Genomic DNA, 16,477 nt, shown 5'->3' on the forward strand with positions numbered 1-16,477 from the left:
ATAGGTTTGCCATCACAGCTCTAGACTAACCATAAGAACATTTTTAAGGACCTAACGTGTACTAGTCACCATGCTAGCACTTATATAGCACTGTATATAAGATAATTCTGTCAATTCTCACAGTGACCATGGAAAGCCATTATAAGTATCATGTCTTACAGAAGAGAAAATTTAGGCCCAGAAAGGTAACATGCCTGTCTGCACCGCCCCCCCCCCGCCGCCCCCCCCCCCCGCCCCCGCTTGTAAATGGCAGGGAGTAAAAGCAAACCAACACCTATGCTCATCTCCTTGGCCCTTGTTATGTTGAGGTACATTCTCTCAACAACAACTTTGATGAGAATTTTTTATCATAAATGAATTTGCATTGTGTCAAGCGCTTGTTTTTTGCATTTATGAAGATGATCATATAATTTTTATTTTTCATTTTATTAATGTGGTAGAGCACATTGGTTGATTTAGGGATGTTGAACCATCCTTGCACCCTGGAACAAATATCCCTGTTTGCTAGTATTTTATTGAGGATTTTTCTATCTGTGTTCATCAGTGATATTGGCCCATTTTTTTCTTGTAGTATCCTTCTCTGGTTGGTATCAGAGTAATGGTGGCCTAGTAAAATGAGTTTGGAGAAATATAATCTTTATACCCTGAAACTTTAAACTTATGCTGAATACTATATTATCATTGTGTTTTCTTATAAATACATTTTTAAAGTTCTAATATTTTATATACTATTTTATATTTATATTTTATTCCCATACCTGTTATTTTTAGAATTCACTTTTAGAATAAATATCTTTCTCTATTTTAAGCTATATAAGTGTACCTCTTTTGTGTCTTCCAGCCTCTGCCCCCAATAATGTGGTACTAATTGAAAGCTTTCTAGGCCAAGAATTAGAAGGTGATGACCCTACATACATTAGCCAGATGATTCTGACATGCTACTTAGCCCTGATGGGTAATGTGTTCACACCTAGGCAACTGATTTGTTGGACTATAATACACTGTATTTACAGTCTTTGGAGACCCCTTTAGGCTTTAATACACTGTAATTCTGATTCTAATTCTGATATAATTGTCTCATTTCCGAAGTTAAATAAATGTTCTTTTTTTTTTCATTTTAAATCAACCTTGAACAATTTCAACTTTGATTCAGGTATATAGTCTTTATGATCATTAATTTTCTATATAAAATACTTTTAATTTGGTTTTCCCCACACTTTCTCTTTATTTATCCTTTGAAATATAGACACTTAAAAACTTAAGTACAAGTGATAACTCTGGTGCATATGGTTTAATACTAGTTTAGGAGTAAATAATAGACTGTCGATATCAGTTAAACTCTTAATGCCAAAATGTAATCCTTTTTCATAGGAAAATAAACATGAAATAAAATTTAAAGACTAAATTTACTTTTAAAGGTTTATTTACATAAGTTTTGTAATTTTATGTTCAGGTCACACTAATATAACCTCCAAATTGCACAATTTATCTCAGTTGACAATATTCCACTCAGAGGTCACTGTGACCCACAAATCAGTCCACTTAAATGGTTTCCTTCCACCTCATAGAATAAAGTGTCCTTTACTTTTGTCAGCAGTCACAAATATTGGAAGACAGAATTCAGATAAATTACTTCAGCATTAATATTTGTCCAGAAACTTATTTGACCAACTTTCAAATTTATTCCAAGTGAAAAAAACTTCAATGTTTTCCCCCCCAGTATGCTCTTTGGTATAATAAGTAATATGCAGATATTTTAATGACATTATTTTGCCTATAATATTTTTTCATCTTTATTGAATTTTAAAAAATAGCTTTAATGAGAAATAATTTAAATATCATACAATTCACCCATTTTAAGTATATAATTCAGTGATTTTAGTATATTTATAGTTATATAACCATCACCATGATGTAATTTTAGAGCATTTCTGTCACCTAAGAACAGAACTCACTGTCATTAACAGTGTCTCTGTTATTTATCTGCCCCCTGCCACCCAACCATTAATCTACTTTCTGTCTCTATAGATTTACCGTCTGGACATTTCATATAATAAGAACCATGTAATATGTGTTCTTCCGTGCCTGGCTTCTTTAACTTAGTATCAAGTTTCTGAGAGTCATCCATATTTTGCATGTATGAGTACTGTATTCCTTGGTTAATAGCTTCTTTATTTAAATGAAAAATATCAGAATGAGTAATGTTCAGTAGGAAAAAATACTGATCTAGGAGTCAAAGACTTCTGCTTTCTAGCCCTGTTTATACCTTTTACAGCCCATTTGGACAAGTTATTAATTTCTTTGACCCAGTTACATCATTGGTAATGGAAATATGGTAGCTTTCCCTACCTACCTTAGAGCAATAGGAGAATTAACAAGACAAAATATAGGAACCACTAAATAAGTATACAAATATCATACTGCATATTCCTGGTGTAATAGCAAACCAAATTATTATAATTAGGATCAAAGTTTTAGAATTTCCTTAAATGCTCCTGTAATAACAAAGGAAAACCATACATTTTATTATTTTTTTAATGTTATTGATTTCAGAAAGGAAGGGAGAGGGAGAGAGAGAGAGAGAGAGAGAGAGAGAGAGAGAGAGAGAGAGAGAAAGAGAGAGAGAGAGAGAGAAACATCAATGATGAGAGAGAATCATTGATTGGCTGCCTTCTGCACTTTCCCGACTGGGGATCCAGCCTGCAACCTGGGCATGTGATCTGACCTAGAATGTAATTGTGACCTCCTGGTTCATAGGTCTACACTTAACCATGGAGCCACGCCAGCCAGGCAAAAACCATACATTTTAATTCCTGTTTACCCAAAGGTTCAATTGTTTCTCCTAATGTATCTTTCGGTCAGCCTTGGTTAGCTGTAACAGTCAGTAGCCTGTCTGCTCTTAGAACAGGTTGTTGGAAAGGAGTGGCTATGATTAATTGGCATCACCTATGGAGTGGTGGATAAAGGCATCTATGAACAGGATTCCACTGTGACCTTTCCTGGCAGGCGTGAAGTTTCAGAGGAAGCTCACTGTGGTGAATTGGCCGGTTTTTATGATTCCTTTCAACCCTTGGGCTCCAGTAGGAAGAGTGTAACTTGGGCTTCCAATAAAAGGGGAGAAGTGCTGATGTTACAAACAGAAAACCAAGGCGGTTTGTACTGATCCTTAGTTACACGAAATCAGCAACCCTTAAAAGAGACCAGCTTGATATGGGGACACTGTGGGCTGCTTCTGTCCCCCAAAGCAAGGGGACACAAAATAAATGCACGGTTCTCCTAAGGTTAGTAGACAAGTGGCAAGACAGATAGTCCTGACTGGAACCCAGAGAGTTCATTATAGGACCAGGCCACCATTGGATATGGGATCTCCTGCAGGGGTCTCTGGTAGGAAGCCGCTTAGGAGATTATCTTCTTTTTCTTTTTTATTTGCTCCCAACTTTAAGTTTTCATGTAAAGTTACTTCTGTTTTCGTATTACCTTCACTGTACAAATGTTTGAATCTTAGAGGAATTTTCTACAGTGATCTTGAGTGCACACAACCGGGATGGATGTCTCACCTGTGAGCCTCCTCCCCCTCCTTTGGGACGGCTGTACTTCGGGTGTATACTCCTTTCTCACCCATGCCATTGCCGCCTCTCCTCCCCTTGTTCTTCCCCTCCAGCATGGTTTTCCTCTTTCAAGGCTAGATCGAAGCCTTGCCGCTCTCTCTGCCGTTTCTTTGACTGCACCATCCTCTTCAGGATCTTGGGGTAAGTGTTAGACTTCACCTTTTCTTTTCTTTTTCTTGAAAAGCCCTGTGGACTTATTTCCTCTTTTATTCTTGCTCCCATTCTGTACGTGTGGCGGGATATAACCTCACTCCCCTTCCCAACCTCCTTAACATAAGTTTTCTTCTGCCCATTTAATCACCAATCACCAATTGTGTTCATTCAGCAATATTAATTAAGCACCTATCATATGATGAAGTGTAAGCTTGAGCAGGAACAAGCCATCAATAGGTTGTGAAGTGGGATATAAGATGGGTATATAGGTGTGTTAACATGGTTCAGTGTTAAGCTACTTTATATGATTCATTTGTTTTCTGTTACAAAAAGAAAAAGCCATGCTTACAATTGGTTAGGGAATTCCAACATTCACATAGTTATAGACATTTGCTGTTATCCTCCAAGACTTTCAGTTTTGAATATATATATATATATATATATATATATATATATATATATATATATACTAGAGGCCTGGTGCACAAAAATTTGTGCACTCGGGGGGGAAAGGGGGGTCCCTCAGCCCGGCCTGTGCCCTCTCGCAGTCAGGGACCCCTTGGGAGATAACGACCTGCTGGCTTAGGCCTGCTCCCGGGTGGCAGAGGGCAGGCCCAATCCCTAAGTGCAGCCCCTGGTCGGGCTCAGAGCAGGGCCGATTGGGGAGTTGGGCGCCGCCCCCTGTCATGCACAGAGCAGGGCAGATTGGGAGGTTGCGATGCCACCCGCAGTCATGCTCAGGGTAGGGCCGATTGGGGGGTTGGGGCACCACCCCCTGTCACACTCAAGGCAGGGTCGATAGGGAGGTTGTGGTGCCACACCCTGTCACGCACAGAGCAGGGCCAATCAGGGTTGGGGCACTGCCCCCTGTCACGCACAGAGCAGGGCGGATCAGGGGGTTGGGGCGCCGCCCTCTATTATCCACAGAGCAGGGCCGATCAGGGGTTTGGGGTGCTGCCACTGTCACACTCAGGGCAGGGCCGATGGGGAGGTTATGGCTCTACCCCATCACACACAGAGTAGGGCCCGTGGGGGGGGGGGCGGGTTGGGGCGCAGCCCTCTATCATGCACAGAGCAAGGCTGATCAGGAGGTTGGGGCGCCTTCCCCTGTCACGAACAGAGAAGGGCCGATAGGGAGGTTGTGGCCCCACCCCCTGTCACACACAGAGCTGCAGGGCGAACAGGGGGTTTGGGCGCTGCCCCCTGTCACGCTGATTCCGGTGCCAGGATGCCTCGTGGCTCCGCTGATCCCGGTGCTGGGAGGCATATTACCTTTTTACTATATAGCATAGAGGCCTGGTGCACGTGTGGGAGCCGGCTGGTTTGCCCTGAAGGGTGTCCTGAATCAGGGTGGGGGTCCCCACTGGGATGCCTGGCCAGCCTGGGTGAGGGGATGATTGCTGTTTGCAGCTGGTCACACCCCCTTCAGGGTGGGGGTCCCCACTGGGGTGCCTGGCCAGTATGGGTGAGGGGCTGAGGGCTGTTTTCAGGCTGGCGGGTGACTGAAGCTCCCAACCGCTCCTTTTTTTCTTTTTATTTTTTAAATTCTGGGCCAGCTTTAGCTCTGAGGCTCCAGCTCTTAGGCCTCCACTCCTGAAAGCAGGTATCTGGTTTGTTTCGGTTCTATAATCGAAACTCTGTATCAACTCTAGCTCTGAGATCCCAGCTGGCTGAAAGCAGGTTTCTGGGGTTTTGTTTAGCTTCTATATTTGTTACAATGTTTCTTAAACTGCAGGCTCAGAGGCCGGCAAGGCAGACGGGGAACGTTGGAGTCCTCCGTCACTGAAGCAAGCAAGCCTCATGTTAGTTTCAAGCTGCCTGGCTGGCAGTTAATTTGCATATCACCCTGATTAGCCAATGGGAAGGGTAGCGGACCTACGGCTAATTACCATGTTTCTCTTTTATTAGAAGCTGGCAGTTGGACATCCTTAGCGTTGCCGTGGAGGTGGGAGAGGCTCCTGCCACCACTGCTGCACTCGCCAGCCGTGAGCCCTGCTCTGGCTGAACTGCGCTCCCCCTGTGGGAGTGCACTGACCACCAGGGGGCAGGGCAGGTCCTGCATTGAGCATCTGCCCCCTGGTGGTCAGTGCACATCATAGCAACCGGTCGTTCCACTGTTTGGTCAATTTGCATATTACCCTTTTATTATATAGGATGTGACTATTTGAAAATGTAAATAATTTTAGATCTAAACTTCTCTATCTTCCATTTATTTATTTACTTTATTATTAACCCTAAGTCTTTTTCTTTTTTATCACATAAATATTTTCAGCTAATATTCAGTTCATTATAAATCACTGTCTCTTCCTACTTAACTAACTCCAGGTTCTCCATATCCATTACTAGTACTTTTTTGTCTCAAATAATAGAGTTTTATCATCTCTACCGCCATTTTCTCTATCATGAAATCTATTATGAAATATATATATTTATGTGAATTTATTTGTACAAATTTGTCAGAAAGCAAAGTACTGTTCTGAAGTATTCAGAAATTTCTAAATCCATGAGGATTGTTTCTATGAGATAGAAAAAGTATTATCTTAATTTTGTTACTTGAGAAGAGTGGTTAAATGATGTAACAAGGGTAAAAATAATGGAATTTTAGATTCCTATCTTATTCATCCATAATTTGCAATATTTTATAAGCCCCTATAAATTACAGTTATCTTCATGTTATAGTGGGTTGGTTTAATGTTCAGAATAAAAAAATACAGTGAAGGTTTAGAAGCCTTCTATTTGCATGTGAAGTAAATTCTTGATCTTTAATATTAGAGTATAATTTATTTCCAAATTTTAAGTATCTGATTATCTCCTTAGATTGATTTAATTCACTTCCCTACTCTCTTCTTTTCACACAAACCAAGCTAATAATTTTCTGGTTTTCATATAACTACATCTGGATTAAATTGCAACTTTGTAGCAGCAAATATATTCACACCTGTTCTAGCATCTGATTTATAAAAATCGCCAAATGATATTTCAGTCTCTTCTGGCATTATGCAGAAAATGTTAATGTACTTCAAGTATACTTGTTTCAAAATAGATGTGAATTAAACCTCTGAAATATAAACTCTAAAATGAATGAATTTTCCAAATGGTTATATCACCATCTGAGCTTTGTAAAATGTCGGCTGAAATTTCAGTGTGTTAATTTGCAATTGATATAGTTGAATACTCATTAAAGAACTTTCTTCTATTATTGGTATATATTCTTACATCTGCAAAGGTTTCCTCTGCTCATTTAAAAATATAACTTTTGTAAAGGGCTAACCTCTTCAATTTGTGGTACAATAATACATATACCAGTATATATAAATGTAATCTAAATGCAGCATATTATGTTCATTCACATCAATTATATCTGATCAGAAACCCCACCATTTCAGCCACATAATTAACTAACCAACTGACTAAATAAAATCATTTAGCATAGTGGAAAATAAAACAGGTTTAAGTTTAAAATAGGTATTGGATTGTTATCTAAGACATAATTTATCATTATTGAAGGCAAAGTGAGGCATTTGATTATAATTTCCCTAAGGAAAAGGAATCTATCTTATTGATATTTATACACTGAATCTAATTAGTATGGACCCTACCTATAACAGAATAGGTATGTACTCCATAAGTGTCTTACTGGAATAAAATAACATGTTTATAATATAGTTGAAGTGTAATGCCAAAATACATATTAGTATTATCAATGAAAACTGCACAACTCTTTATGTTCCATGAAATTTAATCTTAGGTTAAATGTTTAGTTTAACCACAATTTTAAATATTTATTTGCTTGGATTTTTCATTTAATAGCTACAAAATTGCATTCATTCTTTCAAAAATTATTTTTTAGCACCTTCCATGTCTCAAACTCTATGAATATAACAGACAAAGTTCCTGCTCTAAGGGAATCTACATTCTAATTAGTTTACACTGTGAAAACTAAATGAGTATAATGCACTTAGAATATAGTATCTGGCACATAGTAAGTACCCAACACTTATTAGCTATGATGATGATGATGATGGGAGACACCTGTATATAAATGCTATTCAAAGCCATGAGACTAGATGATATCAGCTAAGGAGAAAATGCAAGTAGGAAAGGTGCTTAGGGCTGACCTATTGATGCTTCCCAACATTTAGAATGAGAATCATCCATTTACACTGAAAAACAATAGCCAAGGAGGGAACAAGAGCATGTAGTGTAATGTATCAAAGAGGAAGTATACTGTGTGCCAAATTAAACGTTGGAATTGCCAATAGAGAAAGAAGGTCATTCGTAACCTTAAGAAGACTGATTTCTGTGGAGGAGTGAAGAATAAAGCTCCATTGGAGTGGATAGAAAAGAGACTGCGGAAAAAGCAAATACAAAAAAGGGTAACATGAATCACTAAGAAATATAAAATGAGACGATCAGCTTCAATAGTAAGCAGAAAAACTGCAAATTAAGCCAACAATGAGACACTACTTTGTACCCTATCAGTTGGTAAAAAGAAAAAAAAATTAAATAGCTCTTTCTAGTAAGTGTTAGGGAAACAGGCACCTCCATTCATTGAGGTGGGGGGATAGTGGTGTCTCTGTCCTGGGATCAGTTAGTGTTATTTAATTATGTGTATGCCTGTGACCTCATGAGTTCGCTCTGAGGTCATACTGCAGAAAAACTCCCCTGTAAGTACACAAGAAGAGTAAAAGGCTTTACAGCAGGATCATTTGTGGTGACACAAAGTTGCAAGCAACCTAGGTTCGTGACTGTAGGTGTAGATCAGTAAAGTGTGGTATGTGCACATGATTAAAAGTATATGCACATGATTAAATGTCAGAAAGGAATGAATCATATCTAATGTATGGCTATATGGATGAGTCTCAAAAAACATAACACGCAGTAAAAAAAGTAAGAATTAAAGTGAGATTTATTTGTGCAGTTTTCTTTGAACACCTGTAAAAAGTACTATTTATTCACGCATAAGAAACATCTTAGAAGGCATCCATGAAACCCACCCACATAAAGGTGGGTGCCCTCTAGAATGGATTCCCAAATGCAAATGAACATGTCCCAGTACTTTAAAGCAAAATTAACCCTCTTTCCACCATATCCCTCTCCAGCTACAATTGATTCTCGCTGCACCCTCTTCACAGAATCAAATGGGCTGCCTTTCATTACCGTTTCAAGCTCACTCCTCACCCTCCGCCCAGGTTCTGCCCCTTGTTTTCTTTTGTATCTTGGACACACAGAACTGAGTTTATTAGACTCAGTGCAGAACATCCTGTCATCCTTGTCCAGCGCAAGCAAGACCCCACTTTCAATAATTTATCTGTAAAATACATCAAATACAGAGAAAACTATAACAAATGTGTGATATCATCTATATTTAACTAGTTTTAACATTTTGCCATAACTGCTCTGTAGATTGTTAAAGAAAAATGCACAGTGAAAACCTTCATTTTTCCTCTTTCCCATACAAAGATGACCATTGGTGACACTGGCCCCAACAAGTTCCTCAAGGTGACAAGTGATGAAATTCAGAGTAGACATCAGGGGTAGGTGGTTACTGCTACCACCAGTTATAAGAGCTCACAGTGACTAGTTCTCATTATGTGCCTGCTACTGCTCACGTCTTTACATATATTAGGTCACTCAATTCTCAGATTAATCTTTTGCCATAACAACAGTTGTATAGGTCCGTGGTCAGCAAACTGTGGTTCGTGAGCCAAGTGTAGCTCTTTGGCCCCTTGAGTGTGGCTCTTCCTAAGCCTTAGGAGTACCCTAATTAAGTTAATAACAATGTACCTACCTATATAGTGTAAGTTTAAAAAATTTGGCTCTCAAAAGAAATTTCAGTCGTTGTACTGTTGATATTTGGCTTTGTTGAATAATGAGTTTGCCGACCACTGGCTAGGAAACTCAAGTGCCTAAATTCACATCGCCAGTAGGAAGCAGAGCCAGAATTTGAAATAAGGCATTTTGGCTTTAAAGTTTATGCACAACAGCTTGATGTTATCTGGTCTTAGGAGTGTATTAAAAGAAGAGTGGGCTTTTGTTTTTCCTTTACTTCAGTTATTCCCTCTGAAGAATAATATATATATTATTATGGTGCCTTCAATTACTCATTGAAAAAAATTCCCCTGGATCTCTGGGTGCCAGTCCTCTGCCTGCTTGCTCTTCCATTCAGCTACGTGAACCTGAAATCCATTTCCTCCAGATAGCACTTTGAACCAGGTTTTTAATTTTTAATATCCAGAAAGTTTTAAGCTGAAAGTATCTTCCCACTGTAAAGGTTTTCTTTATTGTGTTTTTTTTTTTTTAAAAAATTACACTAACTTAATATACCCTCCAAATGACTGTAAAGTTTTATATTCTTCTGTAAAAGAACTAAGAATACCTTTTGTATTTTTGTAGGTTCTAGAAACCTTTCAGAATAACAGGATTCTCTTAAATGACTAATTACCCCAAATCTGATGCCTGCGTAATGCTATCCAGCAAGCAGCTGGCTTTGTATGAAGAGAGGCTAAGAGCTCTTTTTGTCTTGTTCATTGAAAATCATTTGCTTTTTATTTAATATCTGCAAAGAGCGCCGTCCCATCTTAGTAGAGTTTGATGTTGTGAATTTTGGATTGTTTCCATGGGTTCCGCCTTACATCTGCATGGTGGTTAAAGCCAATGCTTCTTTTCTTCTTGTAGGCATTCAGGGCCTTTTGCCTCATAATCCAATGTCATGGTGAATGACAGAAAATTGAAGTTGAATTTATTTAACTACAGAGGAGGACTGCACAGAACAATACACTTATTTAAGAACTCCTTGCCTCGGGAACTGAAGGCGCTGTCTAGTGCAGGTGGCTTAATCTCTCTGCTGCTTATCCTAACTGTGTTCCTTTATTTATTAAGGACAGGAACTGGGCACTCCGCTTGCAAAAACAAAAGGACCCTACTAGTCTACCAGAACCAATTATAAACCAATAGGATGCTTACCGCCTCTTTCAGAACAGTAAACATATGGCCTGTGGCATTTTTAAAACAATCCTTAGCCCTCCTTTACTAGAGAAAATGTAACCAAAAGTAAAAAGAAAGAAAGAAAGAAAGAAAGAAAGAAAGAAAGAAAGAAAGAAAGAAAGAAAGAAGCTATGAAAAGATATTCATCCACATCATGAATAATTTTTTCAATTATCTGTGATATCTTCTCTGCTTATATGGCTTATTTGTTGACATTACTTATATTTCCTGTTTCTATTTACTTCACATGGCAGTCTCTTCAGAGGTTTCTGTGTTTTGAAGTAAAACGTATATTTGCTTTCCTTATTTTTACTCAGAGATGCTATAAAAACATAGTGAATAATCTGCAGGAAGCGGCTTCTCCAATCATTGGGTATTGTGAATTAAAGACTAAGCGGTCTATGTTTATCTTGAAATAGGGAGAAAGGGAAATATTGGTGGGCATAGAGAGAGATGAATAGTGGAGAGTATAATAGGTTAGTTTTTTTTTTCCTGGAGTTGGATATGATTGTGTAGTTTATTTCCCTTTAAACCCAGTAAATTCTGGAACTATGATGACCAAGTATATTCAAATGTGAGCCTAAGGATACTTCCAATGTTATAGAAATGGTTTTGAATTAGCTGCCAGTTTTACTGTCTGTTCTAATTATCAGGTAATTGAGAATTAATTGTGTAAGATTCACATATCAAGTATCAATTCTTTGGGATTTTTAAGGTAATCAGTTCTCCCCCTTAACAATAGCATTTAGAAGTAATAACAAAATTTGTCATTTGGCCTCAGACCCATGCTTCATCTAGAGTTTAAGATTATATCCTGCCAAACCACCAACGGACATTTAACGGGAAGTTGTAAATGTTAGTCTCAGAAAGTTGGTCATAATGACACCACTTTGTCTTAATATCTTCCTTAATTATAATACATTAATTTTTAAACTTTCAAAAATTAAAATATAAATCACCTGTTGGAATTAGAAATTTCACTGATTTACTACATATTTTATATAAAACAATACTTTTCATTTGCTTTAAAATATATCTCTTTAGAGATTCTGGGATATGCTAAGCAAGTCTAAACCTACTCTGCCCACACTTTCATGGAGAAATACAGTGGGGCCTTGACTTACGAATGTCCCGACTAACGAGTTTTTTGAGATGCCAGCTGTCTCTCGGCCAATTTTTTGCATTGAGTTGATAGAGTAATTTGAGTTAACGAGCTCCTTAATGAGCTCCTTAATGAGCTCGGTCTCGGAACCAATTAAACTCGTAAGTCAAGGCCCCACTGTATTATATTCCCTTCTAGCTTTTGTATTTTGAGTCAGTATAAGAGAGCTGGAAAAATAAGGGCTGTGGAATGAGGCCAAGCTGAGTCTGAATCACAAGATCACTTCTAACAAGCTGTCTGACCTCTGATAAGCTAGCTAATTACTCTGATCCTCAGAGTCTTCACTGGTAAAAATAAAACGCGTAGCTGTCTGTCACGGTAGTTGCGACTGTGAATGAAATGATACAGGAGAAAGCACTCTACACTGTGCTGGGATATGGAACACCACCAGCAGTCACCAACTTCCTCTCTGCGTATTCTTCAGAGGGTGGGTCCAAATCTCTGAGCTGTGCCCATGTGACTAGAACCCCTCTGCAAGCACACATGAGCTTAATAACAAGGAAACACATCACACAACATTTCTGAGATTGCTATGTTTCTAAATTGGGGTTATACTGAAAAATAAATTCTCCATTTATTTTATCTTTTCTCTCATATAATGTTATTACTTGATAAATGGAAAGTTGTACCCCACAAATATTATCTACCTAGTAAGTCCTGTTGAATCTTATTTTTTCTCAAATTTATTGCCTCAGCAGAGTTTAAAATCTTTACTGAGTTTCTCTGTAGGCTAATGCAGTTACTCATTGTAAGATACCAGGCAAGAGAATCAGAGAGAATCTCATGTTTTCCTCGTCAGAAAATGGGGCTATTAGCAACTTCAAGGCAGTTTCAGGGATAAAATGTAATACTCTCTGTGAAAGTACTGGGTACACAAAATTTATGCCAATATGCCAATATCTGATAAATTCTAATTAAAACATTTGTTTAGAGTGAATTTATTTTCTGATTTAAGAAAATGGCTCTCCTTTCTAAAACAAAGTTAAGGCAGATTGAATATATATATATATATATATATATATATTTGTATGCATGCATAAAGACTTTAAAGTTTATTATTAAAAATATGTTATTAAAACACCCAAGAAGATATAACATAGGGATTTTATCATTCCAGTGTTTTAAATATTTTTTTCATAGAAACCAATTACTCCATATTGTTTTTCACCTTATCTCCAAAAAGAGTGCCAACAAGCCCTGGCTGGTTTGGTTTAGTGGTTAGAGCGTCAGCCCGCAGACTGAAGGGTTGAGGGTTCGATTCCTGGTCAAGGGCATGTACCTCTATTGTGGGTTCAATCCCAGGCCCTAGTTGGGGTGCTGTGGGAGGTAACCAATTAATGTGTCTCTCTGGTGTTGATGTTTCTCTTTCTCTATCCCCTTCCCCCCCTCTCCTCCCTCCCTCCCTTCCACACTGTCTGAAAATCAATGGAAAAATATCCTCGGGTGAAGATTAAAAAAAAAAAAGTGCTGACAAGGGCTGTCGCTGAGGCTGGGATTCAGATCACAGTTCCCTGACACAGCCTAATGGCAGGACTCAGAGAATTCAAGCATTTGTTCCTGTGCTTTAGTTTCAGTTCTGCATCCACAGACATGTTAGACGTGGCTGTTTGAATAATCTTCCTTAAACTCTGTTTTAATTCTGCAGTTCAAGACTGTGGAAGCCAATTTCTTGCTTGCATTTCCTTGGCTTTGAAAGTCATTAAAATGCCTATTAGATGCTACCCAGAGTTAACAAATTCTTTACCTGGAGCCTCGCACGTGGTTTGTCTAGTTCAGTTCTACCGGGAGGCCTCAGCAATACTCTTTAGTTCCAGGCCACAGGAGGAGCTTAGGCAGTCTCACAAGTGAGCCATGTGATCAGGAATTCATATGTGTATTGGCTACATAAATGTCCTTGGGAAACATGAGTAAAATTCAGCCTATTAGCTGTTTGGAAATAAGCATGATGTTGTGGCAAACGGAGGCCAACAAACTGGGTCTGCCAAAACCCATGAACTCCATGGGGTCTTAGAGTAGGACAAGCTGCATGTGGTCATCCAGGCAAAGTGGAATCAACAGTTAACTGCCCGATTCTTTGGGAGCTGCTGAGTGGCAACTCCAAAGGAGTGTGGTTTACCCTATGAAGCTATCTGGACACTTAAAATGTCCTAATTGGATGAATATATTGTGTCATTTCAGATTTGCAAAGTCAAGTAGAGGGACTCGGGCTAAAACTTCAGAAGGCAGTGACCGAGCTGGACAGCTATAAAGAAAAGTTCATGTAAGATGGTGAACGTTAAGCCACCTGTACAAGCCCCCCGGGGGTCCCCTGTGACTCCTCTGCAGGGGTTCGGCTGTGTGGGTATGATCACCTGCTGCTCTTCCCGGCTATTTTTCTGGCCTAGATTGTATATCGAAGGACCTGGAAATATTTTTAAGTACATGAGATGTTTCTTTCCCTCAGTAAGAAATTTACTTATCCATCCATGTATGAAAGCTTTCCCTGGTCGTTCAAATTAGTAACTTCATGTGAAAGAGTCTCTGAGGTTTTTCTCATATTGTTGTCTCTATATTATCTGCCCAGAAGAAACAATATTGAAGTTGTTTCTTAAAATTACAAATTTTAGCCCTAGCTGGTTTGGCTCAGTGGATAGAGCATCAGCCTGTGGACTGATGGGTCCCAGGTTCGATTCCGGTCAAGGGCACATGCCCGGGTTGTGAGCTAGTTCCTGAGTGGGGGGTGTGCAGGAGGCAGCCAGTCAATGATTCTCTGTCATCATTGATGTTTCTATCTCTCTCTCTCCCTCTCCCTTCCTCTCTGAAATCAATAAAAATATGTTTAAAACAAACAAAACAAAAAAATTGCCAATTTTAGGTTCCAAAAGATAGTTGAAAATTTTTGAAATGTTGGAGTACTTACATTTTATATAAGTAATAAAATGATTGGCAAACAAATGATAAGAAAGTGCCCTTGTAAAATATTCAGAGCACTATTTTGTTTAAAAATGAAGAAATATATGCACCCCTATGATCATGGCAGCGTTATTTACAATAGCCAAGATTTGGAAGCAGCGCAAGTGCCCATCAATAGACAAGTGGATAAAAAAGGTGTGGTACATTTACATAGTGGAATACTACTCAGACGTTAAGAGGAAGGACATCTTACCTTTTACAACAGCATAGATAGACCTGGAGAGCATTATGCTAAATGAAATAAGCCAGTCAGAGAAAGACAGTATCATATGATTTCACTTATATGTGGAATCTAATGAACAAAATAAACTAACAAAATAGAAACAGACTAATAGATACAGAGAACAGACTGGCAGCTGCCAGAGGGGAGGGTGGTTGGAGAGCTAGGTGAAAAGGGTGAAGGGATTAAGAGAAGGGGAAAAACAAAAAACACTCATAGACATGGACAACAGTATGGTGATTACCAAAGGGAAACGGAGGTGGAGGGAGGTAGAGGAAAGTAAAAAGGGGATAAACAGTGACTTGGGGTGGTGAACACACAATATAGTATACAGACAATGTATTATAGAATGGTATACCTGAAACCTGTATAATTTTGCCCGGCCAGCATGGCTCAGTGGTTGAGCATCAAGTTATGAACCAAGAGGTCATGGTTCAATTCCTGGTTGGGGCACATATCCAGGTTGCGGGCTCAATCCCTAGTGAGGGACATGTAGGAGGCAGCCGATCAATGATTCTCTTTCATCATTGATGTTTCTCTCTCTTCCTCTCCCTTCCTCTCTGAAATCAATAAAAATATTTGTGGGGGGAAAAACCTGTATAATTTTGTTAATCAATGTCACCCCAATAAATTCAATAGATAAAAGATTTAAAAATTGAATTTCAGAAATTTCAAAAATTACTTTGCAGTATAAATATAGCATACCAATAATTATAACACTAAAATAGAATTCATATAATCTTTTAGAGTAAGTAAATATTTTTAGTTTGTGGTATATAACCTGATAGCTCTGGTTTTCAGTTCTGATGTTTTAGAGATGAACCTCATCAGAAATATAAATATTTAGATTGCTTAGCAACCAAATGTTTTGTATTGACCATGGACTACTCCTAAGAACAATATGTTAAAATACTCAAATAAAATGAGTATAGAAGGAAAGTACCTCAACATAATAAAGGCAATTTTTGACAAACCCACAGCTAATATACTCAGTGGTGAAAAACGAAGCTTTTCCTCTAAGATCAGGAACAAGACAAGGATGTCCACGCTTACCATTCCTATTCAACATAGAACTAGAATTCCTAACTATCAGACAAGAGAAAGAAATAAAAGATATCTAAGCTGAGAATGAAGAAGGAAAAGTGTCACTTTTTGCATATGACATGTTTCTTTATATAGAAAACCCTAAAGACTCAAAAAAAAAAAAACCCTATTAGAAACAATAAAAAAGTATAGTAAAGTTGCAGGACATAATAAATCAATGCACAACAATTCATTGTATTCTATATACTAAGAATGAAATTTGAGAAAAAGAAAGGAAAAAATCAATTCCTTTTGCAATTGTAACAAAACAAGAATGAAATACCTAGGAATAAAGTTAACAAAGGATGTGTA

General features: G+C 38.3%; 1 protein-coding gene across 1 annotated transcript in view; it reads left to right on the top strand.

Annotated features, from left to right (window-relative positions):
- LEKR1 (leucine, glutamate and lysine rich 1) overlaps positions 1-16,477 on the top strand; it is a 116,104-nt gene that overhangs the window by 59,068 nt on the left and 40,559 nt on the right. Inside the window, exon 7 of the mRNA XM_081086396.1 lies at positions 14,089-14,170. Within this exon, the coding sequence (XP_080942522.1) occupies positions 14,089-14,170 (82 nt within the window). The remainder of the gene's footprint in view (positions 1-14,088; positions 14,171-16,477) is intronic.

Source organism: Myotis nattereri (genome assembly GCF_964212035.1).
Source record: "Myotis nattereri genome assembly, chromosome: 3".
Lineage (NCBI taxonomy): Eukaryota > Metazoa > Chordata > Mammalia > Chiroptera > Vespertilionidae > Myotis > Myotis nattereri.